The sequence below is a fragment of the Chamaea fasciata genome, unplaced genomic scaffold (assembly GCF_029207755.1).
Source record: "Chamaea fasciata isolate MVZ Bird 193981 ecotype frontalis unplaced genomic scaffold, bChaFas1.0.hap1 SCAF_7, whole genome shotgun sequence".
Lineage (NCBI taxonomy): Eukaryota > Metazoa > Chordata > Aves > Passeriformes > Sylviidae > Chamaea > Chamaea fasciata.
In genome coordinates this window covers 47,114,875-47,142,377 of record NW_027094092.1, presented here as the reverse complement: position 1 = coordinate 47,142,377, position 27,503 = coordinate 47,114,875, and the positions used below count along the sequence as shown (strand labels likewise).

Genomic DNA, 27,503 nt, shown 5'->3' with positions numbered 1-27,503 from the left:
TCCAGGATTTCTTCAGCCAGAGGAGATCCAGGACTTCTTTCCAGGGGAATTCCCAGGACCGGACGTCAATATGAGATACAGCTGAAGTATTAGATGTAACCACACAGGGTCTGTTTTTGCTGGAATAAGGGAGGGAACATGGCCTTTCTGAAATACTGAGGACCGAGGGGGACACCCAGGGGAGTAGGATAACATATTCAAATAATGTGGGCCTTGCACTAGGCAGCAGAGCAGGAGTTGGGATCATTGCTGGGGAAGTCACATTTTTGCAGGTCATTCAGCATCCACTTGTACATTACGATGGCAGTACAAGATTCATGCTGCCCAGCTGTCCATTAAAACTGTCAGGGCTGAGGCCCATGGCTGACAAGACAAACTGGATATAGATACTTGTAAGTTAATCTCAAAAGACAAATTTCTTTGGTAAAACTTTGTGAAGCAAACAAAGCATTCAGATATATAAAGGGTGTCTCATGTAGCAGGAAACAGTGCTATGATTTGAAATTCTGGGGATTTAGTTCTTAGCAACAGTCTCCGGGTCATATGGATAACTCTTGAGAATAAATCCTTATGTGAAAATGCATGCTATCATACAGATGTATTTTATTAAAAAGCATTTTTCTCCATTTACCTTGGAGAAAAGTTTATTTCTCTGGTTCTGAGATACATTGTGAAATACCATAGTGCTGAGGTTAATCATACAGAAAAAGGAAGTTTGCCGAGTGTTTTAAGGGAAGCCATCCAGTATTCAGAATCACATTCTGCAGGAGAGACTTCAAGGAAAAAAAGCCTTTACAAACAAGACAATTTCCAAGGGTGAGTGACAAAAGGGAATAACTCACTTTGAAATGGCAGAGGTCAATAGGGTGGACAAAAACAGGAAAAAAAATACACTTCTTCTTCCTAGAGCTTTAATCCCACCTAGTTGCCAACCTGGTGAAAGAAGCTCTTTTGTTTCCTCCTTCTGAGTGGGATAGATTGCACTGCCACTGACTTTGAGGGTCCCACTCAAGGATCAGAGAGTGAGGTCCTTAACGCTCTCCTTTCACTTCAAACAGTATCTTCTTTACCTCATTTACAAATCTAAACTCTCATTTATTATTCACTATAAGATCTTTAGATAGCACTGTCCAAGGATAAAAAATTATCATTTGTTTCAGTTTAGCTACTGAGACAAGGGCACTTGTATTATGAGTACTGATTTAGAGTAGCTGTTTTAAAGCCAGTAAGCTTTTTGGGTTGTGTTCAAGGTACTAAGCAGAGCAGGGTAAGACAATATTATCCTAGAACAGCACGCATAGTCTCTAGCTCTGATTACACACAGATTTTGCATTATGCCTCTTGAGAGTGAAAAATAAGGAAAAAAAAAAGTCAAAGTAAGGATTAACAAAGCTAGCAAGACCCTGAGGGCTTCTTTCCAAAAGGCTTTCTCTACAATCCCATCGGTTTAAAGCTTAGAGTAAAAATGAAAGTATTTGTATCAAGAGAGGGGAGGTAACTCTTCAGGATGAGAGTTTAAAAAAAAAAAGAATAAAGCTACCCACTATGAGCAATGAGAATGTTTCCAAAACAACTTGTAAACCACAGAGAAACCCGGCACTGTTCAATCTTGAAAAAGCAGCTGCACAAGTGTTTTATGTTTTAAAATAAGCAGTGTGTCAAAGTGATGTGGGACTCAGCTCAAACAAGAAGGACTTGGTGAGACTTTCTGCTTTCCTTGTGCATGTCTGCATTTAGGAGAGAAATGGTGGACCTGCACCACAAGTTATAAACTGTGTCCTCATGCCATGTTTTACAGTATCCCCCAGGCCCACCGTCACTGCTCTTGCCAAACCAAAATTCGGGGTTCCTAGTTCAGAGTAGTCTCCTGAAGGGGAACTCCTTGATTCTGACCCACTTTGCAGGGTTAATACTGATGTGGATAATGGAGAGCTCATCCTCGGCAGACAGACTGAACTTGGGAAGATGTCTAGCTTAGACATCCTTAGGGGACTAGAAATCATTCAGTGTCTTATCTCGAATCAAACCACAGACAGCAGACTAGACAAAGATAATGTCTCCTGTGTCCTTATTACAGCCCACACAGAGGTGGCCTTTGCTCTGGTACTGCCTGTGGAGGCAGATGAGATCCAGCAGAAAGCAAGAGTAAAACAGCCCTCCCAGAGCTGAAGGTCAGGGCTGGGGCAGAGCTGCCCAGTTATCCCATGCCATGGAGCCAGCTTGCTCAGTGGGAGGTTTTTCATGCCAAGAAGCTGTGTAGGTGATGGCAGACTTCTTGCTAATGAGAACATGGATGAACAGGGGAAATAAACCCATGCAGAGCCCCCGGTGATGCAGGCAGATTGTTATCTATGTCTGAGAGAGGCTAATCTGAAGATAACTAAGGTAGCTCTGCATTTTATATGCAGCAACAGGAACTGAGTTAAGCAACAGCATTCGTCAGTCTATTCTCCTAAATGGCAAGGTGTTGCCACCCTGAACAGAGTCCTTTACACTGAGGAAAATAGGAGAAAAGGAGACAAAGAGGAATGTGTTCAGAGGCCTCCTTAAATGCAATTGAACTCCTTAAAATGCAAACCTGAAGATTAACTACATATTCAGCTTTTCCAGTCTCCCCTGCTAAAAATACACAAATTCTTACTCATCAATTTGCTAATCCTTGAAAAAAGTAGTCTTGGACAAGTTTTGCTGCTGCAATGTATGATTTGCTTAATTGAGATGGAATCAGCCAGTTTTGGGGAAAGAAGGGAAGAGGGATCTTCTGTCCCAAGGGTGTTGATAACTTGTTATTTTTTCCAGCATATTTCTTCTTTTTTCAGGCCTGTCAGGCCCAGAGCTGACAACAGTTTCTTGCTTTGCCTCAATCACACGCTTGATCATGCAACAATAAAGGAAAACATTCCTCTTAAGTAATTTGGAAAAATTGACTCTCCACACAGTACAGCAGCTGAGCTGCCTGTCAGGCTATACAAAAAGCATACCAAAGTCTGAGTAGCTGTGTTGATATCTCAGTGCTGGACACTGTCAAGAGCTGAGCAAGCAAAAGGTCTTTATGCAGGGCTGGTGATGCACAGCTGGCCAAGCCACTTCAGCAACCTGTGCTTCAGCCTGTAAAATCAGTGACTTCCTTTGGAAAAGTCAGTTGAATTCATCTTGGAAGGGAAGGGAAAGGTCAGTTCCTCATCCTGCTGCCAGCAATGCTCTGCCTCAGGCAGGTTGGCTGCTATGGGGCAATTTGGCCACAGTTTTGCACTGACTTCCCACCCATCCCAACAGTGCTTTTGCCCTGCCTGCAGCCTCCTCTCCTGGCACCATAAAGCAGCTCTGCTGGGCTCCTGCCTCTGTGACCAGCCTAGAGCACATTGGAGGCTCATACAATTATTCAGCACTACAGGTTGTGACCCCATCCTTGCTCACCTGCTGCCCCATTCCAGCTTGTTCTCAGACCTCTCTCTCCAGCCTGCCACCAACCCTTCCCAAAGTCACCCATAGCCCCTCAGCCCTTTATCACTTTTTTCTCCATTCCAGACTTTATTCCACATAACCCAGCATATGGTGACACCTCGAGGGAAGCATTTCCCAACCACACTGTCCTGCTTTCACACCCCCACATCCACATTGCTCACTCCTTCCCAGCCATAACCCTCATGAGGCAGAGAAAGACAGGGACCAGAGCGGCTGGAGGACAGGGACACTGACAGATGAGGAATGGCAAGAGCCCTTCCTGTGGCAGCACTGTCAGCACAAAGTTACAGCCTAAACTCACATAAAACCTGACTCTTTCTCACCAGGAGAGGGCCCATGCCCTTTTCCACCTATTTTACTTGTACCCATGGGGCTGCAGTACCTTCACTTACTAGTTGCTGGGACAACTGATGTTTTTTCCTTATACACATAAATGTATATTCAGTAAAGTCATATTCTGGAGTGAACTTGAAGATGCTTAGTGACCTTCCTGACTAGTAGACAAGTCCCCAGGGCAGTTCATGAGGTGGCTGCCAAATCAGTCCTCTCTTTGCTTTATCGCTGAATGCCGGAATGGGTTATCAAAAAAACCCACACACAACCCAAAAACCAAAAAAAGCACCACCTTGATCTTTTCACTCTGTAATGTCGGGTTCAGCCTCTCATCTATTCAGAGGAAATCAAAGCTATAAATAGTCCTACCCTGCTTTCACACCTTAGTTTACAGAATTAAGAATTCTTCTTTCCGGTATTGAATGCTGCAGGGCCTCCACTGAAGAAGGCCAACTGCTTCGTTTAAAGTGACCACTTAAAAAAGAGCTGTGGTACCATTACAATGATAACAGAAGTAACCAAATATACCTTCTGATGGGCCCTTTTGCCTGCAGTCTGATGAGTCAGAGATTGTTTTGAGAGGCTCAACTTGGGAAGTGTGGAATATATATTTACTCCTTGGATTGCCCCATGCCAACTGAAAATTCCCTTTAATATCTGTGCAACAACAGTCCAGGGGCATTTCAGTGTTATTAATGGCACATGATGAAGTCTATTTCAGCCTGCAGCAAGCTCAGCTCCCCAGTATGCCTAGGGGCATATGGTTACCTCTGTGGGGCATTACTGGGTCTTTTCAAGTACATTCAAGTACCTGATAGGAGTTAACTGCAAATCTGCACTGATTAAATGAACTGAGCACATTCTATCTTTCCCTATACATAAAGGGAGAAGAAGTTGAAGAAAGGAAGGTTACGGGTTTTGGGGAGATCACAGGTGACATACTAGTACACAAAATATTTGTTTTACTTATTTTTCACCACTGTTCCTTTGTGAATAGCAGTATTTCTTCAAGAACCTGGACCTTAGAGAATGGGAAGTGCTTTTGCTGCTCTACTGAGACATCCCTTCTGAGAACTGCTGTCTGCCCTGAGCTTTTCCACAGCCAGACTCAGTATCACTTACAGGATCCCTCAGGCTGGCAGGAACAGTAGGAGATCTCTAACCCAAAGTCCTGCTAAAACCAGGGCCATCCATGAGGTCAAACCAAGTCACTCAAGGCTTCATCCAGCCCAATCTTTAAAACCTCCCATGAAAATCTGCAAGTGTTACCCAAATAAATGTCTTTATCTTAGAAGTCAGAGTCAGGTATACCAGCACATATACACCAGTTTATTCCCTTCAGCTATGAAGTGAAGGATCCCATATTTCTGATCTCAGTCTGTACCACAGATTTCTATCTCTTCCATCTTCATTCTAGTTCAGAAGGGATCCAAAATAAATGCAATTAAGATTATTTTTTAAATGGCAGATTGTCTTCGTAGAGGTTGTTTTCCTGTATCTTCTGTTTTCTGACTATGTCATGGGTTTTTTCTAAACCAAGACAGACTATTACCAAAATTGTAAGATTTTTTCCTGCATTTGTGATGGTTATTTTTCTTTCTGGAAAAAAAAATAAAATTCTCCCTATCTTCACTCTACTTCCTGATTCCAGGAGACAGAATGTTATCAAAAGACTTGCAAAACTGAAGAAGCTATTGCAAGAGCTGTCAACACTTCCACAAAAATATTCATATCACAAAGTTCATCTGCACAACTGGCCACTCGCATTAAAGGAGTTAAATTGTGAGTAGGTTGCAGTAACCTAGCTATCCTATTTTTGTCCTATGGCCTCATTTGTGCAGAACTACAATGTAGCTCACGTGGGAAAATACCACCTGACCATACTGTGACATGTTAGCAGCAAGTACTTTAGTCTCTGAGTTCATTAATCCAGCCTCAGCATTATGTATTAAAATTAACAAAATTAAACAGGGAAATCTGCCATAAATGACTGTACTTGGCCATATGAGCTGGGGTGACAAAGAAGTGTAATAGACAAGTCTGCTGTCAGCATCTGGAGGTGCTTGAGTCAACAGAGAGCATCTACTGAGTTGTTCCTACTCAATCTGCCTCCTCTTCCCTGCCCTGTGAGTGAGAGTCCTTGCACAGCTCTGGGACACACTGACCCAGGCAGGCCCATACACAGGAATATCTGAGCTTTGCCATCATGCCAGGCACGCCCACAGCCCTCACCTCAGGCTGGCTGGGATGTAAAGACCAGGGCTTTCAGCAGCTTTGTTTAGAGCTAAGCCTGCAAAGATGAACAAAGTCCATCCCCCTGTTGCTCTAATGCCCCTCTGTAAACATGCTGCTGCCTGATTACTGTCGTTTAATTTCCATCTGTTACTGTTACAGGATGGTCAGAAGGGCTGCACATGTCCTTTTTATCTGTGCAAACGGCATTAGTCTATAATAAAAACTGTGGGGTTTTTTTCCCCATATGTACTTGGGAAGGAGGAATGGCGGTGCTGAAGTGACGGAAGTGACTTGTAATGATTGGCAAAGTTGATTTTGAGAATTAAGCTTCCTTTCACATCTTTAGACTGCACCTATTTGGGATCATTAAGACAAGGAAGTATATTGTGAAATCTTCGCCCTTCAGCAATCTTTTCCTGTTGATTTCACATTTCCTAACATCTAACATGGAAAGGAACACCTTTGTTCATCTAAATTTCCATTTGGCCTCCTGAGGAAGGCCTGCCTTTCTGCTGCCTCTGTATCTCGTGTAACTCTTTTTTCTGTCCTGATTGAGTTTGCTGGTGGGTGTACAAAGTGGTCAGATCCTCACAAACTTTCATGGTAAACAGGTAAAAGCAGTTAGAGAATTAACCAGGCAGGTTAAACTGCTGCTGTGTGTTTTACTTGACTTGTGATCCTTCCCTAAATCCCTTCTGTCTCAAGCATTTCATATCAAACTCCAGTCTGCTCTTCCTGAGCTCAGTCTGACTTTAAGAAAGGTCAAATAAGGTGACCGGGGCAGACATTGGATTTCTTTATCAACATCCTTTTTGCTACCAGACTTGCAATTTTGCAGCAACACTCAGTGATTGCTCTTAAACTGCTTTGGAGTGCAGTAATTGCCTGCACCTTTTCTGTCAAGGTATATTTTGGGTCCTTATCACAAGCTCATAACACGTAGCCTGGAGTACAGCTGCTGTCCATAAACCAAAAATTGAGTATAAGCTACCATGTCCAATGGCACCATGTCTCATCCTTCAAAGGAGGTATTAATCATGTTCTGGACATTTTTGTATTACTTGGAGATAATTTATTTTGGTTTTCCCATTTGATTTTGCTAAGATTATTTCAAGACCTCTGTTATATTCCAGCTTGTTCAGAGTTGGTCTGCAGAGAAGCTTGGAGGGTGAGAGCACAGAGAACTTTAAGTCTCATAATTTTCCTCTAATAAATCAAATAGCCACACTAAGGCCAAGACTTCACTATAAACCCCTCCTTCAGCTGTGCACTCATTGATTTTGTGGGGGTCAACCCAACCTTGGCCCCATGTGTTGTAGGAGATGTTTCTGAACAGTTGTGTCTGGTGGCAGATTGTCCCCCACAGGTATAGCTTAAATAAGGATCAAGGACAGCAACTCCACAACATGGGCTCGTGTGGACTGCCTCTGAAAATACACCTCCAAGTGAGCTAAACCAAGTTGCAGCAATGGGGGGAGGCAGGAGCATGATTACAGGAGATGGGCAGCTATGGCAGGATCAGGCCAGCCTCAAAGCCCTTACAACATGAACCTGAAGAGTTCAAGACAGACTTAGTATATCAGTTTTATTGTTATTTCTATTTTTTAAAAATCTAACAATATATGAACAATATATTCTTTATTCTGTGAAATTGCAGATACTTTGATTTAGTGCCATTTTGCTTACTTGGAAAGGAATCACATCCTTTTTTCTTGGTACAGAAGAGCTTGGAAAACAATTACTACACATCCCACACCAAAGCATATGTAAAAGATTCCTGGGAATTATGTGATCAACTCATGTGTTTTGTGAAATCAAATTATTTTCAGATATTATTCACAAAATTTCCCAGAAAAAAAGAAACTACTAACCTCAGTTTAAGGTGATAGAGTATTCCTCTGTTAAAGGACTTTACCCCTGTGGCAGGTGCCTTCATGACTCCTTGTGAAAGTAAAAGCTACTGCCACTACCTGCACCACATGGTCTATGGTACTCAGATGCTTCTTCCCAGCTCTCAGTATACACTACTTCAGAAATGCACAAGTACTTTAAACATCTGATTCTTCCTTTTTTCATACTGCTGCAATGGAGCTGAGGTCAGCAGGATGGCTTCTGAAGGAAATACATGAAAAGGAGGGGGAATTGAGGCCTGAGGTTGCCACCAGTTTACTGAGAGAGCCAAGGGCAGCAGTCAGCTGAGGAAGGGGTGCTCAAATTTGTGAGGCTGGGGCTCCATCTCAGAATAAAACAGAAGGGGCAACTCTCGGAACAGAAAGTGCACAAAGTTGTCAAGGTTTTGGCAAAGATTGAGAGGCAGCTGCCAACACTGCATCTCTAAATGGTAGAAATCTTGTAACAAGCTTTAGGTCTGGGAGATTTCCACTTCTTTGAGTAAGCAGTAAGGGATCCTGCAGGCCAAGTGCAAAACCACAGAGATCCAAGGCTTTGACACTTGCCAGGTTTCTCAGCTTTCTGATGAACCATATGGTACCTGGTATCAGCTTTTTGGTCTCTTCTACAGCTACTCATACCACTGGGATTTAACCTTCCTGTCTCTGGAATAATTACAACCAAAAAGAATCAGAAAAAGAACCAGAAGAATATTTTTAAACTCCATTCTTTCCTGTTCTCTCTAAAGACTACTTCACAGAGGAGAGAAAATTCCTTCCCCCCCAAAAAAAAAAAAAAAAAAGGAAAGAGGTTTCATTTCTTTATTCTCTTGCCTAGTGGGTTCATTGGGGATTTCCAGTTAAAAAGAGAAATCACAATTAAATGCAGTCTTCCCTTCAGAAAACCATACTTCCCTAAATATTTCACCAAATATCAACAAAGTTGATATGGGGAAACGAAATAGTAAAACAACGAAGCACTCTTTTTTGGCAGTGCAATGCCAAGAAGATTTTGAAGGGTTTTTTTGTATTTCATTGAATGGCCATCTCTATGTGGAGCACAGGGGTTGGGCAACAACCTCTGTGCCATCATCATGATACCAGGGAAAGTCTCCCCAGATCCTGACTGAAAAATAAGATGGAATAAGAACGGCTCTACAAACAGCCAAGGACAAGAAGCAGCTGGCAAGATTATTCAAAACAGTAAGCTGGTTGCAACTTGAATTTTGCTGGGTTGCAATTTGAATTTCAACTGATGGAAGGCTCTCCATAAAATCAGAACTCTATATGTCAAGGCAAATCCAGATTTCAGTTTACATCTGAATGCGTCAACTGTGTGGAGTCTAATGAGTTGAACTGCAGTAGCAAGAAGAATTTGTTCTTACTTCTTTGAACGCTTTAGGAGGAGCCAGTTCTCAGAAAAGGACAAACAGCTCTCCCTGGAGCACGTCACACAGATCACTCCTTATGTGTCAACTCAGAAAGGAAAGAGATTTTCTGAAGTTCAAGAATAGATGTTTGGAAAAACCCTGCCAGTCCACAGTGGCCCTCAGACTATGCAGTTGGGGTGTTCTACATACTTTCATGAGTGTGACACCAAACTTCCAACTTGTATTCCACAGCAAGAGAGTATCTCTGGGAGTGCTTAGAGGTCTCCTACCCTGACACTTAAAGAATACCAGGGATGAGTGAAGGGCACATCATTGATCAGAGGCAATCCAGACATACCAGGTTACTTGTCAAGGAAGCTTAAATTCTTTTAAAGCATTTGGACATCTTTTAATTTTATTTCTGAAAAAAGTTTAGAAGGCAGTGTAGGAATGTAGTTGTAAAGCTAAAGACTTAATTAATTACCTAAGGTATTAGATTACTCTGTGACACACAAGATTTACCATTTCCCCTTGTACTAGGTACAGCCCTTCAGCTTTATTAACAAGAATTCATTCAATTTCTTTTGAACTTCAAATCCAGGGTACTTACCCTAAATGAGAAAGGAAGAAAAAGAGTGACCACTTCTGTACCCAGCGTGTTCTTGTCAACACAGTGTAGGATGGAGAACCGAGAGGCTTTCTACCAACTGACACACAATAGTGACAGAACTCAAGCTAAAAATAATGTGAATATCCACCATAGGAATGCATGAGCCTCATGGCTGCTGGGACTATTGCATGGGATGGCAGCTCTCCTGCTTTATGAATGAGAGCTGAATTTTAATTACCCTCCTACACTTACTTTGCAACTTGTATGAAAGTGGTGGCAACTGATTTAATTCTTGTTTCTACCACAAAGGTTGTCTCCCAATACACTCTTTGCATTAAGGTAGTGAAAAATTAGAAGAAGCAAGGAAGCTGGAAAAGCATGGCAGCAAAGTCTTTCCAGATAGGCTAGCTCAGTGACATTTTTGTACTACATTTTACTTTGTCTGTCCTAAAAGAAATCAGATTTTATGCCACAGAACGTAAGTCAAGAAGTAACGTTTCTATAAATGACATTTTTTAGGATGACATGATTTGATTTTTTAACTTTTATCCAAAGGAAAGCTTGAATCATCAAAAACAGATTCCCCACCATGAAAAATCTAAGTCCTAGGTCAAGTTCAAATAGCTAAATAAAGAAAAGTTTCCCTACCCTGCAGCTAACCCTTGCCCTTGTATTCTTAATTGAACACCTGAAGTTGTGGCAAAAGGTTTGCTGTTCCTGCCTTCACACGGGAGCACTGAACACTGAACATCTCAGCAGCTGGGTGCTCCCAGGAGCAGGCAGATGAGAGAGAAAATTTCCCAGGGGGACGCAGCAACCAGACAGGGAACTGCACCCTGTGCAGGAGCAATGCTGTGACAGATTGTGGTCTGGCCTTGAGATTAGAACAGTTTAAGAAGTTCAGTTGTACCTCTGGCTTTGAAGTCTGTTTACAACACAGAGATATGCAAAGAAATATAGGAGAAGGAAAAACTATTTGAGCAACTGTAAAAGTTCATATGAACAAGGGGAAAGTAATGTTGCAACACTGATCTGCAGAAACACACAAGTGTTTTAGCAGAGAATAAAACAGTTTCTCTGGGGAGCTGGCTTTGGGAGAGAGCTCAGTGGCAGAGGTTTTAAATGTATTCAGATAAATAAATAATGTGAAGTTATTTTTATAAACTCTTTTGAGTGTGTGTTTCTATGACTACCCTAAAACTCAGGTGTTTCCAAATATTCCTTTAAAAGTGGAAAACGTGTGCCTTACACATCCATTTACACAGGGGGCTGCATTAGACATGGCCGATTGTGGACTGGGTTAATTTTCACTTGATCATGGCAGACTTGGCTACCCAGCCGGGAATAGCACCAGTACCACCAACCACCTGCTTCCCTGGTTGGCTTTGAAAACAGTTTAAGAGTAACTTGTTGTTCAGTGTGGCTGTACGAGGTGCATGAAAAGGCGAAGTAGCAGATGTCAGATGACTGGTGATCCCCAAATTCAGTGGCTTAGAGACAGAGTCAGTGAGTTAACAAGGCTTAGTCTGCCAATGCTTTCCACTTTCCTCAGGACTTCCAGCTGGTAAAAGCCAGGTCCTCTCACTCGATCAAAGCACTGGCCTCCTCATCTGGAGGTGCTTTATTTCCCTATTGTTAGTCTGTAAATGGTAACAGAAGGTGCAGAACCACAGAGGAGCTGAGGTAAAGCAGCTGCAGGAAATATTAACTGAACTACATCATAAAAGCAAGATCTGCTGCCGGTCACAAGAGGAACCTGTTCAGTGCAAGTGCAATTACATAAATATTGGTGATCACAAGAAGACTCAGTACAATAACCAGAGCAAGACCAGAAAACATAAAGATCTTACTTGATTTTTCTTCTTTAATGTTGTACTCCAGCACACCAGGAGACTCGTTCTGCACTGGCAGGCGGACTGCAAGGACCATGTTGTTCACATTACCCTCTTTCCTAACTAAGAATATCTGAAAAAGGAGAAAAGAATCAAGAGCTCAGGTACAATATGTGAGCTTCTAAACTTTATTTTAGGTCATTGGCTATGTAGATTTTTATCAGTACAATCCACCTTTAAATAGCCTTATTTTAGCTTTGTTCCACTTAGTTAAGCTTTATATAACAAAAATAATGGAGAAAGGGACATTTCATCTACGTGAAATACAGACCTGCGAAGAGACTCACAAAGTTTCTATGCATCACTGATGTCCCACTTATGCCTAAAGCAAGCTATTTCCCTAACTGAAGAGTTTAAAACTGCACTCACAATTTAGGTGATGGTCCTCACATCAGTGTCATAAATTACAGATATCACCCTAGAATGTACCAGTCCAGGTCTAAAGCAAGGGAGTCACTTGTACATTTAGTTGATAAGGATTTGAGTGTCCATGAGTGGAACATAAGGCCAAAGGTTCTGGTGGTCACAGTGTCTGTGGCAGAACTTTTTTTCTGGGACCAGAAGATCATTCAGGCTGGCAGGTATCCTGGGAGGACCCTTCTCCAATCCCCCGGGTGAAGCCATGAGGCCAGACCAAGTTTCTCAGGGATTTGTCTGTACAAGTCTGGAGAATGTCCAAAGCTGGAGACTGTACAACCTCTCTTGGCAACCTGTCCCATCACTTACTGTCCTCACAGGGAGAAAATGTTTCCCTGCACCCAGTCTGAACCCCTCTGGTTTCGATGTACACTGTTGCCTCTCGTCCTCCCACCCTGCAGTGCTGAGCACAGCCTGGCTTCATCTTCTCTGTGACCTCCCTGCAGGCACCAGGGGTTGCTGTGTGGTCCCCTGAAGTTGTCTTCTGGCTGAACAAGCCCTGGTTCCACAGCCTGTCCTCAGTGGGTCAGTGCTCACCATCCATACAGGTCCTTTCCCACAGAGCTGCTCCGCCAAGAAAAAGGAAAAAATGCTTCATTCTTTGTATTGTGTGAGATCCTAAGTGTGTTTCTAATTAAAATTCATTGTCAGGGATTTTTTTAGCTTGTATCTTGAAGGTGCAGATACAAAGACAAAATAATCTTCACCTTCATCTGTTCTTTGACAGTAAGCTTGGGCAGAAAGGATCCAAGGTATTTTTAAAAAACTGAATTAAAAAATTAATTTTGTAACCTGGATAATATTAGAAAGAGAAGTGTGAGTTGATAAAATCATTAATCAACTGTAATGTATGGAAATCTAGCAAAACATCATTAATTTCTTGGGCAGAGGAATTTTTTAAAAGCTTGTCTAGAAGCCAGGACCCTTTCCTGCATGAGTCCCAGTCATAAGAGCATCTCCAGTTGCTTTGAAGCACCCATGCTGAACACACAGCTTTGGGGCTGCTTCACAACCTCACACAGTGCTGTCTTCTTGGCCTCTGAGTTCAGAAGAAATGGAGCCCCAGGGGCTCAGGTCCACCATCAGGGCAGAGAAAATGCAAATATAAGCACAGGTGTGTGCCTTGAACAGGCTGATTTCTAGAGTAGGCAGCCCCCACCTTCTGTCACAGTAAGGATCTGCAGGTAGGAGGCAGATAGCATCTGCAGGGAGAGGCTCTCCCTTGCCCAGGTCCTATCACCCACGTGGCAGTGCCATCCCTCTATCCATGACTGTCAGACAGCACCATCTTATATTGCTACATCTGAAATTTAATCTAAACAACCAGGGAAATGAAACCTGGAAATGAATCACTTCTTTTTTCCTGATTGGCACGCCTGGTTGCCATGGATCCAAAGGCTAAAATTGGACTATGGCAGTTCAGAGAAGTAGGAGGTGGGTTTTGTGAGCTGTACTTAAACCTGCGGCCTGGGTCAGGACTGGTATTGAAATCAGACTCTTCTATTTTCACCGCACGTGGGAATGGTGCTGCCCAGTTTCAGGGGGGCTCACAGAGGGCAAGAGATTCTGCCCTTGCCATGGGACACCGCTGATACAGCACCTCTTCTCCTGCCTGCTTCTGAGTGCAGCTGAAGGCTGTGCCCGAGGGCAGTGTGAGCAGGAGGAACAGAGGCAAGATGTTTCCCCAAATCCACTCAGAGGTGGGGGACCCCCTGCCTCTGGGAATGGATAATGGCTGAGGAGGCTTGGGGCCACGCATGGCAACATCACAGACAGTCACGCACATCTCCACTTACAGACAGAGCAGAAAAACTAAGATAATTACTTGCTCAATCTAATTGAGAAATCTGATTCAGGGTGAGGTGCACTGCACAGCCCAGGCTGCTCAGGTGATTCCCACTGGAGGGTGTCACTGGGCTGTGCCAGCATTTAGCCCTGGGATAGACTGACGAAGCCAAGGGACAGGTCCAAACGTCCTCAGAGGAGGTGTGAGGTGAGCTCAGGTCATCTGCACCTGCCCTTTCCAAAGGATCCACATCTACAGCCTGCTATGCCTCACAGCTCAGACCTCTCAGGAAAGGGGAGCAGCTCCCTTTGGCAGAGATCTGTTTTCCTTAAGCAAGCTCTGAGCTTTGCACAAGTGTACAATTCTCTAATACTCAGTTGATACAAACCAGATACCCATTGTTGCAATAAAAATGACTCCCAGCAGCTCCCTGAATCTAAGGTCCTCTCCTTCACAGATTTTTTTTCATTGCTCCAGATTAGGATAATCACCATACTTGTGGGTATGGCGGTGAATGGGAAGCCATCTCCACGAATCTACATGGTAAGCAAATAAAACCAGAGATAATATTCCTTGTTTTCCCAAAGCAAATATAACTGTTTTATGCTGTTGAGAGAGGTAAAGCATCAAATGGCAATGGAAACAGAGAACAGTCTGCTAAATATTTTTGTTTCCACATGAAAAAAAAGCATTGCTTTCCTAACCAAGGACAGGAAATGTGGTTGTCTGAACTGAAATCACTTTGGACTTACCCCTGCTGTTTCTTTGCCAAGGATGGCCCCAGCTCTTTCCTGGCTCATGTTCAGCTGAAGCCAGACAGGACACGTCTTGATGAGTTTGTCAAGGATGCTGATCCCTGGAAGCTGGAGGCAATTTCGCACAGCAGTGGCCTGACAGAGATGTGTCTCTTTCCCCTCTTCAGTGGTATCTCTGTCAGGGCTGAAACACAGCAAAGGAGTCCCTGGTAAGCAGAACTGCGAAAATGGGGGGAGTAAGGACTGTAAGTGCAAACACAGAGGCAGACACAGGGGCACTTAGACATCAGGAATGCTCCTTGAGGGGCATCAAACCATGGGCACATTGTTCTGACAGCAGGCTGGCAGGGTGCCTTGTGCTGAGCTCTCTTGGTTTCGGTTCACCAAAGTACAGGTGCCCACAGACATGGGTAAGGGGTGGCCAGAGTCACAGAGGGTTGGGCATGCCTATCCCCTAGATGCCACCCGACAGCTGAGGGGTCTGACAGATGTTTTCATGGCTTCAAAAGCAGCGATGTAGCAAATAAGTCCCTGCAGTCTAATGGCAGACTGGCGTTAAATACTGGCTTCAAGCCACGGTGCTGATGTGACGAAATATTCATACATGTGTTTACAGCTGCAGGCAGTGGAAATACTTGTGCTGAATAGTCTGGTCACAAGAGCTCTGCTGGATAAGACCATGGACTCATGGGGATACAGGCTTGTCATTAATTTGATTAATTTATTTTACATTTAAAGAAAATGTAAGAGAACATATGCAAAAAGTGTTTTGCTGCTCTAACTTTCTGCATAGATGTCAGAATGGAAAATGGGACTCTCAATTTTTATACAGTCCTACTTCAAATATTTTTCCTTTCCTTTTATTTTTAAAGATCCAGATCTTAAGGTGCTACATTTCAAATAAGGTCAGTCTTTAACTACTAAAAGAGAGTAGTTTCAAAGGCCTAACTTAACACAGCAAGTCTGTCCCAAACATCAGTTTGTGTAAAAATAGCCTTTCAAATCCCAAAAGCAACACAGAGATTTTATATTTAGCAGTATTTCTCTTTTTCAACCCTTCACAGACAGCTTTCTCATAAAATACAGGTGCCTCTGTAATTCCAGTTGTAGATTAAAGGGTATTAGTTCATAGAATCTTGATTTTAATCAATACTTTTTAAAGATCATAGTCAAGACAGAAGGAATGAGAGAACTGTTCTTAAAAAAAAAAAAGCAATTTGAAATAAGTGAAACTCTCCCTTTACTTGTAATAAAAGCCCAGCTTGTCACATGGGTGAGGGAATTTCTTTCAGATGTAACAGCATGTGATTTTAATCAATATAATCTGAACATAAAGAGTAAAGTGAGGGAAGACAGCTTTTGGAAGTTACCCTGAGTCATCTCTTAGTTTTGGGGTTTTTTTTACAGAAGAAACAACCAAAAAAAAAAAGCCTTGTAACCATGTGAAAGGAAAACATGTGTTGGATGGCAATATTCATACTCAGTAGTGGGAAAGAAGTAATGAATTGAAGGGAAAGAAAGTTGACATATAATGAAATGTTCCATAACAGCAAAAATTACTCCCCTAATCAGTCACATAGGCATGAACCTGATCACATCTGAATGACGCGTGAAGTCTAAATCAAAAGGAGGTCAATGCTGATAATGTCCTACTGTGGCACCAGGAGGTGACATGTACAGCCATAGTTCCTGTGGTGCAGGACTTCGTTAGCCATTAATTATGTAAGGTGGGGCCAGCAAAGCACTGATGCTCAGGAATCCCATTGCCTGGAGGGAAATGAGGGTTATCAACAAAGCCAGGAAAGTAGCTAAAGCAGCTTGGACATGGTGAGCATCAGGCACACAGTGACCCTGACACAGGGGTCCCCACAGGGGGTGCAGGCATCCATCCCTCTGCTCCCTCCCACAGGCACAACATCTGAGAGCCCTGCTCACAGCACCAGCTGGGGTTTGGCAGCAAGAACAGACTGGTGAAGAAAAAGAACAGAACTGACCTTCCAGTACATGCGGCTGCATCTAGGTTCTAAATTTTGAAGAATGGATAGAAAATAGAAAATAATTCCGAACTCAGAAATAGAAGATGAAAAAGTAAGAGCCTGAAAGTGTTTGCCTTAATGGAAAATCTCATTATTTGAGTGTGTGGAGTCTTTCAGTGCAGAAAATTTAGGGGAGTGGATAAAGCTTTTTTTTTTTGGCATAACAGGAGTCCAATATTTTGTGGGCCCTCAGGGATGAGATATTCTCCTCTCAAGAGCCAGACCGGCCTGAAAGGAGCTAAGCAGGCTCCTGTACCTGTAGAGAGGGAGAAAATCACAGATGAGTGAAAGGGGAGACTTTGGCAAAAGGAGAGGCAGGAAGAGTCATTAACGGGATCATATGGAATCAGGGGAATGTTTGGTGAGATGTTTCCTGTCAGTGAGTTAAAAGAGATGATGGATAAATTCCCAGAAGAAGAGGAAGAGAATTGCAATGCTCAAATCACTTAAAATTCCGTGTTTGGAGCAGTAGCACATACTTTATTGAATCAAATCTGTGCTGGCTAAGAAATGTGAGTGAATGACCTCCCAGACCTTTTTCAGCTGTAATGCTGTGACCCATGACACACCAGTTGACGCAGTTATGGCACCGATGCTTGACTTCTGTCCTGGGCACAGCTGTCACAAAGATTTGGATGGGGCTGTGGGAATGTTTAATCCAGCAATTTAATCTGGCTCTGCAGTAGCTCAGTGGCTGCACAGAGAGGAGGGAGCGCAGGCAGCTCCTGGGTTCTTGCTGTGCTGCCAGTTGAAGGGATTTCCAGGGCCACCACAGTGAGCAGCCACCCTTTCTGCTTCGCTCACTCAGAATTCATGCATCAGATGATTTCTAAAGCCTCAGTTTTCAAAAATAACATAAAACTCTCCTCTTGTCCCACAGCTCTGCAAAACCCTTTGGCTGATAGAGGCAGGTGCTCATTTTGCTAGGTGTGACATGAAACTGAAAAGCTGTCCCTAGAGCTGCCTGCTTTTCTTCTCTTTTATTGAGTTCTTACTGCAAAATATGTTTAAATCTTGCAGTGGTTCTGCTAAATTGAATTCAGTTGGGAAGCAGGGAGCTGTGTGCTGCATACTAACTGGCGGCACAAGCTAATTAATTGCACAGTGATTACATTCACACACCTGCCCTGGGCTTACAGAAGGTATCAGGTTGCTTGTTGGAAGCAATAATAATGACAATGGTGGTTTGAATTATTGCACAGTGACAGTACACTGCCGTAATGACCGCCATGACTCATTGCTTTAGAAACCAGGAGCCACACTTGCCAATTGAATATTCCCAGAAATCAGCAGACTGGCAAGGAGATATAATCCACTGAATTTTGTGCAGGAGAAGGCCTGAGCATACCTTTGCAAGGAGTTTTAAAAGTATTGTCACAAACCTTCTGACACTAAGGGCTTCCTGGCTGAACTATATGCGGCTGATCACTGAATTTCCCTGAGGCAGCTGAGACACACAGCAATTGTGTGAAACAGCAGCAGGTACTGCCAGATTAATTCTTCACTCCTGCACATGTGCTCTTAGAAGAGACATAACGTGTTTTAAAACTAAATCTTAAATTGGAAATTAAATGCTCTGTAGTGCACTGATAAGTAGTGTCTGAGTGCCTTAGTATTGTTTAAATAGACCAGATGTAAGGATTAGGAGCTAGTCTTTTATTATTATGTTTTATTGCTTTTACTTCCCCCTCCGAAAATGAGAAGACATCAAGAAAGAGCAAGAGCAAATGTTTACTGTGCTGTCCTCAAGGAAGGAGATACAATGGTATCTCTGTATGATACAACTCATGTTTATAGCAAAGCAGGAGGCACAGGTCTTAAAATGTGTGCCATCTGGCTTGATGCTGAGGGCGAAACACCGACAGTCACAAACTCCATGCGCCGGGTGATAGAGCAACTTTTTGCACCAAAGCTACCTGGTACCTGACGGGATACCATTTGGGACAAGCCAGCTTGTGACTGAAGCTGACATGAGGAAACCCTTCAAGCACAGTGGTTGTAAGGAGCACCTGAAGCGGGAAAAAAATACAGAAGCTGCTGGAGCCAACAGAGCAGTCCTGATGGAAGCTGATACACAGTGCTGTTAATTCTTGTGGTTAAAAGAGACAGCTGAGAGCATGGAGCTTCATGGACATGGGTGGGATGACAGTACTGTGATTAAAAGACTGAAAGAAGACTCCCAGGGTTGGTTTACATCCTGTGTTACAACCAACCCAGCTGGACTCAGCTGCAGGGCTCTGTGCCACTGGCAATAGAGGCAGATCTCTGTATCCCTTTTTATCATAGTCACCTTCTTTCCTTACAGAAATACTTGGAGTTACCTGAACAGCAAATAAGTACAAGGTTTCACCCATTGCAAGAAACAGAGCTTCCTATGGTTTCTTTGGTTTGGTATCACTTCTGATTAGACAGGTGTTGAGGAACACATTGAGTGGAGGTAGCTCGGTGTCCAAACTACACAGACTTATTAAAAATCTTTGTTCAGACATGTGAATTCATGTGCTGTTACTTCCAGTTCACTGTGAGGGAAGTCATGCAGTGCCACAGCTAGATGACATCAAGCTTCATTTTGCTTCCACCTTAGAAATGGCCATTTTTTGATGCCATCTACTTACTCTCATAAGCCAGCCCATCTTTGATCACTTGATCAGTCCAGATCAAATTAATCCGAGATGGAGGAGAAGGATTCATTTACTCTCTGGACCTGCCTTTAGTCACCTTGCTGGGTTCTTCCTTCTTCCAAAAGATGGTGGAAGTGAGACTGTGAACCCAACCTAGCTGCAGAAAGAGCCCCAACATCTTTGAAATTTTGGAGCTGTTTCATCATAAAACTGAGTATTAAGAAGATGGGAATGCAGCAAAGTGATATATTGGAAAACCCATAGCACAAAAGCTGATTTTGTGCACCAAACGTGAACCCTGATTTGCGGAAAATTCAGGTCTTAATAAGTGCTTCTTCATAACAGAGCCAAGGGATCTGACAAAAGTCAAACCAACAACCTGAAATAAAATAGCCAACAATGAAAAACCTGAAAGTAGAAAGAGAAGTTCTTGAGATCTGCAGGGATCACACCCAGCTAATTATCACCCTCTAGTCAGAAATAAATAGGTTTCTTGTTGTCTGACAGGCAGAAAGAGGGGGAAAAGTAGTAGGATATAAAGCAAGCCATGGGAGCTTCCTCTATTGTAAGGTTCTTGGATGTACAGAAAAATTGGATAATGGAAATGATGTGAGAAGGTTGGTGTGTCCCATGAGGCAGGCTTGCCTGTCCAGTGTCCTCCCTACCTTGCAGAATGCTTCTGTTACTAGTCCACCCTGGTGACAAGTTTAGAGCTCAGGAAGTTGTGCTTCTCAGCCTGTGGTCTGTGGAGAGCCTGTGGTTGGCAGAGCACTTCCTCCTGCTCACTGGTCCCCTTGTTCCTACTCTACTTAAATGTCCACCCTTCGACTCTTTGGTCTTCGGTCTACAGCTGATGCTCTGCACGTCCAGGAGTTCTGGCTCAGCCTGGGAAGGACCAAGCTTAATAGCCAAGGCAGCAGCTGTTCCAGCTGCCAAATGGTAAGACAAACCAAGGGTCTCCTAAATATCCTGACACCTCATAGCTCAGAAGAACTCTCTGTCTCCCACCTGCTCCACTTTCTGTTACAGGCACCGTCCATTTCAGCAGTGAATTTTGCACACTGCAATTGAAGTCTCACTTCAGGTGAGCTCTTCTGTACCTGTCAGGGATTCCCAAATACCCACTTCTGTGAAGGCTAGCAGCTTTGTGTGCAGCTGGACTCTGTTTGCACATGTTCATCAAAGTTTGTCAAAGTGGAGCAAGTCATCACCCTGCTAGGGAGGTCCATTAAAGGCACAGAGGAATCAGGTGGTCAGGTGTGGGACAACTCACCTACCCTTAAACCACGCATCAGTTCACCAAGCCCTCACCACCCTGGAGAAAACCAACAGAGGAAGTCACAAACATGAACAAGTTATACTATACTTCAAGAGCAAAAAGTTTTCATGGCCATGTGTGCAGGTGGCAGAATTCTAAATCATGTGACAATTTATTAAGTAACAAGTAGCCACAGAGTTTTCTGTTCACATATGACACCAGATTGGTGTCTTACAGAATTCATGGCTTGGCTTGGAGGTCTGATGGATCCCAGCGCACTGGAGGAGCTGTGTGGACATGCACCGTTGCCTGCAGAGCACAGCAAGGATAGCTGGGCTAGCTTGAAGGAGCTAAGCCTCAGGAGCAGCCTCTGCACAAACACATGGAGCTTGCTGGCAGAATGACCGAACTTGTGCTAAGCCCTGGTCCCCTGGCTACTGCCATCACCAGGTTTAAAGCTAACACATGTATTTCCTCATTACTTCCATAATGCAGGCAAAGGACTTGACTGCAGCTTGTCTGCATTTGAACTTAGTAGTGTCTTGCCCACACTGAAAGGTGAGGAGTCAGGTCAGCTCTGCAGGAGCCTTGCTGGATGAGACCTGCTGATGATGTGAGGAATGTGTAACCACTGTCCCTCAGCAGAGCACCAACCTGGTGTTCAGGACCAGTGGTGGTCCTCTAAGGGCAGGAGCAGCAGGGCCAAGTAACTCAGGAACAGAGGAGTAGGGAGTGCCTGCAGTGTTTCCAATAAACCCTCCAATGCTTCTTCCTCCTAAAATTATCAACCTTAATTGTAAGTACTTACAGAGAAGCAGCAGCAATACCCCTGTCAGACCCTCTTGTTTGACCTTGTCAACAACCTTTGAGCGAAGAGTTCTCTCATGGGGTGGGGAGCTGCAACTAAATGTTTACTGAGTTCCCAGCTTCTCTGTGTTTCCTAGGTTCACAAGATCTGTCCGTCTATTTAAATACACAGAGTCATGTATGCTATAAAGAACTGCAGATCCATAGAACCTCAAAGTACCAGCTACTTCTCATAACTGATGGTTCCCAGGTCAGCTCTACTGACAAACAAGCCTTCTCACACACACACACACAGCCATGGCATGGACAGAAACAACTTGAAAAACAAACATCCGAAAATTTCCTGAAGGAAGAGCCCTTCTTTCAAAGGCCCCCTGCTTTTCTTTCCCCTTCAGTCTAGCCATTTCCTGCATTCATTAACACCAATGGAATATGCTGCCTGTGGCCCCACGCTGGACTGGGGCTATTATACACTATTGGTGTAACATGTCTTGGCTAGTATTCACAAACTGTACTGCTGCCTTTATGTAACTCTGCATATTTATTTTTGCAAATTTATTTTATATTTATTTTGCATCTATATTTTGCAGTCAACAATTTGCCTCAAAAACATCAACTGTCTCTCTTTTTACTCGCTCAAAACATACTTTGTCAAGTCAAAACCACGTTGCAGGTTTTATTAGCTGTACTCCCTTCCTAACAACAATCAGTTCATGATGTTGTTATCCCCCACTTTTACAGTCAGAGATTTTCAGAGCATTTGTCCTTTGCCTATTTCAAACCCAAATTATTCTCTTAGGAATTTCAAAATATCAGCGAAACTAAAGATTTTTCTTTGTGTGCAGGCAATGAAGGATCATTTATACCTCTGCAAGGCCCTTTGAGTGCAAAGAGAAGAGAGCTGCTGAAAGGCAGGGTCAGAGTGGCTCGAGAACAGACATCTTCCTCAACAAAAAACTGCAAATGTGTTTGGTGGATAATTCAACTTCTCTGGAAAGGCTTGGGTGGTGCAGAAACCGGAAGCAAATGATGCTAAGAAGAGAAACAACTTCCTAGGCTTTAAGACCATACGGAAACCCCAGACCTCCCTCACCCTCCCATGTCAGTGCTCAAGAGGGGCCCAGCCGAGCCATGACCCGGAGAGGAAGGCTTATTCTCTGCATTCCAAAAACACTTGAAATGTTGCAAGCCCAGAGCACCCTTGCTTTCACTGCAGGGTCAAGGTGATGGGCAGAGGTTTTGCCCCTTTCCAGCTCATCTGGACAGGAAGGAAGACAGGAATGGAAACCCTGGGAACGCTTTTCTATATTGTAATCACCTAACAAAGAGGGGAAAGGGAAACGGAAAATAGAGGGGAGGGACAAATTTCCAATTCAAACTTCATTAAGAATAGACTGCAGTTTAGCTTTCATAGAGCCATTCTCTTTCAAACTCCATATATTTTTAAAATTCTGCGTGATGTGTTACAGCAAAAAACCTGGGCAAAATATTTAGAGAAACATCAGACCAGTGACAAAAAGCTATGGCCTTGCCCACCCTGTGAGTAGACTGAGTGTAGACATGAAGCACACAAGGCATGAGAGGCTAACCACACAAACTTGCGTAATGCTGAGCAGTTTTCCTCCGTACTAAGAAGTATCTGCAAACGCTTATCTCAGTCATGATTTGCAACTAGAAATGGTTGTTTTGCCAAGGGAAATAAATCCACTGGACTTTCATTCTGCAGTATCTGAAGGAGCAGAGCACAGGACTTCGGAGGTCTCTCCTGTCATAAGGCACCACTCAAAGTGGCTTGCTTACACACAGTTATTCATGTTTTGTGTAAGATTTCCTCGCAGCATCAGTGTGAATGGATTTCAATATGCAGTGCTCTTAGTGAAAAAAACCCCAAATATCTGAATCTGTGAACCTACTTTTTGGCTGTCCTCCTTAAGCCTTACTCCAGCAATTTTGTATGTCTCTAACTTTGATTAGGCATTAGATAAATATGTTTATTTCTTGCTTTATTACCTGATGGGATTCCTTCCTGCATTAACTGGGACAAGGTTAGAGATCTGCCTTCCTGAGGGAAAGAGAGGAAGAAGAAAAGGGCTTATTTGGGTACATCAGGGATATGGAAAGGTGGGGAAAGGACATGGTCCCTTGTCATCTTCCAGTGGTCAACACCTCCAGAACACCTAGAAACAACTCAGGGTGGGAGAGGTGTTCTAGTTTGCTAAGTTGAGCAACTTGTCTTGTGGGTGGGCATGGCCCTCATGCTCCTGTGCTGGTGGGACAGCCTGGGACCAAAGGGCTGGTTAGTGGAGCAGTGTCAGAAACTGATAAAATGTCCCTGCAGTGACTGGCAGCTCAGCATGTGACTACAGATCCTGCCAAGCAGCAAGACAAACCTGTCAGCTCCCCCAGACCCCACCAAACCACTTCTAGGACCTCAGGCTTGTTCCTTTGTGTTTATGGTCACTGTGTTGCCAAGACTAAAATGTAGGTAAGTCATGAGCCACAGGCTTTGTGGTCATGGTAGTTTAAGACAAGACAATCCACAACACGGCTGTCTCGGTCATGTCCTGCCCAACACATCCGTGCTGCAGCCACCCCCACCTCCAGGCTGCTATTGCTTGTCTGACACTGGGGCACTCTGACTCTGGGGGCAGAGGGGGAAAGAAAGTTAGTGCTGGATACAGTTCTCTTGCCTGGCTCCCTGCACAGCTTGGTGAGGCATGAACAAATTTAGGACTTGGATTCAGTCCACTGGCACCAGTCACCCCAAACTACTCCCCAGAACAACTGCTTCTCCAGTAAGACCAGAGGTCACCATGGGTGCATAGGTTCCCAAATGGACTCAACAATTAAACACCTAAAGTTAGGCAGGGTAAACCCAGACTAAATCTAGACAGCTAGTTCCAATAGCAAAGAGAGACAGCAGAATTCCAGGCCAAGGAACTAAACCCATCATCTATCCCTGTCTCAGGCTGTTATTCACAGTGCCCCTCCTGCAATCTCTGCTGGGAGGGCAACAGTAATTTTCCCTTTTTGCTGGAAAGGTTATCTGTGAGATCCAGCTTAAAATTAACTACTTTCTAATCCTAAAAAAGAATTAGAATGGGAGTTCAGAACACAATTACACAAAAACATTCTGTATTACATATTTGCCCTATGGACAGAAAAGAAAGTTGGCCAAAGCCAAGATCTTTCCTGTGTGTTGATTTAGCAGGATAAGCTTTGAGCTTTGCCTGGTTTCTTGTTTTGTGGAGGGTATCAGGAATGACAAATTCCTTGAAGAGAACTCAAGGGGGGCAAAAACGAAAAGAGAGAAGAGAAAGATTCTTGGCAGGCAAGATGAAAGGCTGGGCTGGGTCCCAGGCTGTCATTTAGCCAAGTATGTGTGACAACCTTTTTTTGCTTAGAAGTCTGCTAGCAATTTGCAGAACAGTGATGCAGGTAGCCAGCAGTGCTGTCTGTCTCCAGACTCTGCTATTTGTTGGTCTCTCTCTGTTTCCTTGGTGAATTTTTCCAAGCAGCAGAAAATTTAATCCAGTTCACAAGAGACTGCAGCTGTTCTGCCCAACAACTGCTTTTACAAGAGAGAGACTTCAAAAGACTGGCTTTCTCAGAAGGGCCATGAGAGGGATGCACATGAGCTGTGTGGATTCCCTATGTTTACCTAAGTTTCCCCAGCATCCAGAAAGTTGTCTGTATTCAGTTGCTTTCAACAAAGCACTTGAAATTCCCCAACAATTCATTAGTCTTGCAAAAGCAAAGGGAAAGTACTAATTAACATGGTCAGGAGCTAATTTCAAGCAGTAAGACAGGTCTTCCAACCCTACAGGAGCAGTGCTGATACACAGACCCCAAGTCACCTAGAGCAAATTCCAGCAGTCCCACGCCTTGCAGGATCATTTTCAGAGCCAGGATTCCAGGCTTGCCTCAGAGAACAACTCTCAGGGTGGGGTTTTGTGCTCCTCCTCATCCAGGGCAATGGAAGGTACTGCAGGAAGAGTACCACTTCCACACCCTCCCAACAAACCACTTTTGCTTCAGCTGTAGAGGCTCGGTAAACACTGAGGAAGCTAGTTTAGCTCCATAATCCAGCAGGGAACTCATCCACCAAAGAGAAAAGGCTTTCTGAGGAATGGATTCTGCTCCTAGCATCACCCCAAACTTAAAGGATGGTCTGAGGAAGACCAGAGTTTCACTGCTCAACAAAAACCCAGGGGATTGGGCTACGAAGTAAGTGACTAAGATCAGCTCCATGAACTCATGCCTCAGTTTCCCTTCCTATAGTAAGAGTACCTGTCTTCAGCTGGTTGTTGGGAGGCTTAATACCCATGAAACACCCAGAGATCCTTTCATACAGACAAGGACTTTATATTAATCACCCAATATGATTACAGTTACTGAAAACGCTTTGTCCCTTTTAAAGGTACCAGTAATGCAGAAAGCAGAAATCCTTTACTCAGACATAAATACGTTCTCTGTTTAGCAAAAAGCTTACAGAAAGCCTGGGAAAGGCACACACATAGGCATGTATGTATTCGTCTATTTGAAAAGAGCTGCATTCCATAGCACTCCCTGGCTCGCGTGTATCTAACAGAATATCTATTTAGGAAAATGTGACTAGCACAACCAGCTATGCAATGCTCACATCTGCTAATCCTTTACTGCTCAAGTAATCATCTTCACTTGCAAAAAGATTTATACCGTTTTGGGTGCAGGCGAAGAGGAGCTCAGCACTTCAAAACTCTTGCAACTGATTATCTTGAGGGAAGTACTGCCTTTATGGTCTCCTCCAGCAGAGTATAGAGGGATCTCATTTCTGGAGGTGGGTAGAATTAGCTCAGACAGGTACAGAATGGACAGAGGAAAGGCTTGTGGCTACAATATTTACCACACTGGGTGACGCTTGTAGCTCTATTTCATTTGCACAGGTTAAACAGCACTGCTCCCTTGACCACAGCTGCTTCACACTGCTGTGTTACCAAACTTCACAATTAAAGGACACCAGCTGAAAGCTTGCCTTGCCTCTCTGAGATACAACCACCTGACAGCCTGCGGTGGGTTCTGAACTTAGCTCCAACTCTGGAGAGTTACTCCAGACTGACACCAGAGCATGGCTCCAACTAAGCCATGTGCATCTGTGTGGTTTAGGAATTCCCTCTGCCAGGGTGGGGGGAAGGGAATGGCACTTGTGTTCCTGCATTGTATGAGCAGATCAGGGTTACCAGAGTGGTGGGGGAGAGTGGGCTGCCAAGAAAATACAGCATACACACAAGCAGCCCTACCCTCCACAGCAGACAGCGTGCAACCACTGCACAAGGACAACCCTCCTCTTCCTTGTGTACCACAGGCAGCCCTCACTGGCTGGGAAGCATGGAAAGAGTTTGACAGATTTTGACCTCGTGCACCTTTTTTGGTGGACAGCTCTCCATGGATGCCTGCCTGCCTCTTCAGCTGCCTTCTCACCTTTGTGTAGCTAGATCAGCGTCAGAGCCAGGGTGTGCCCAGCACCCTCACATCTCCCACTTTGCAGTATAGACACGTCCTACATTGTAACAATGAACTCCAGAGTACTCCACTGCTGGCTGGCTCTGCTGGAAAAGCTGTGCATCCTTGTTCAAGTGGTGTGTAAGCAGGACAGGATTCAGGCATATACATCCCCCTCAGGCACCTTGCTCTTCAAATTCACGTGTGGCCCCCAGCGATTTCACCCCACAAGTGCCATACAATGTCCTCAGAGGTCCATGGCCAGTACTTCTGGTAACCTGACCTAGCTTTGAACAAGTTCTACTGCTCAGAGAACACAGTCAGGAACCCAGGCCATGCCTACCAGGGCTGTGTGGGCATTGCCTCCTCTCATTCAGCAAATTCTGGAGAAGAAAGCACCTTCACTAAACCTCTCATGTACCTGTGCTTAGATTTTTAAAAAGATATTTTCTAATACAGGCAGACAGGCACACATGATTTTGTCTAGCTCCTACCTGGCTCCAGATGAGGATTTACTCAAGAGATTCCTCTTTGTTGCTCATCATGAA

General features: G+C 43.9%; 1 protein-coding gene across 3 annotated transcripts in view; it reads right to left on the bottom strand.

The window, feature by feature from the left end:
- Window positions 1-27,503, bottom strand: part of RIN3 (Ras and Rab interactor 3) — a 74,497-nt gene that overhangs the window by 41,007 nt on the left and 5,987 nt on the right. For all 3 annotated transcript variants that reach the window (XR_010721934.1, XR_010721935.1, XM_066188693.1), the window contains exons 2-3: window positions 14,750-14,936; window positions 11,753-11,867 (exon numbers count right to left, since the gene is read on the bottom strand). Coding sequence is in view for 1 of the 3 variants with exons in the window: in XM_066188693.1 (XP_066044790.1) it covers window positions 11,753-11,867; window positions 14,750-14,936 (302 nt within the window). In the remaining 2 variants the exon portion in view is untranslated. The remainder of the gene's footprint in view (window positions 1-11,752; window positions 11,868-14,749; window positions 14,937-27,503) is intronic.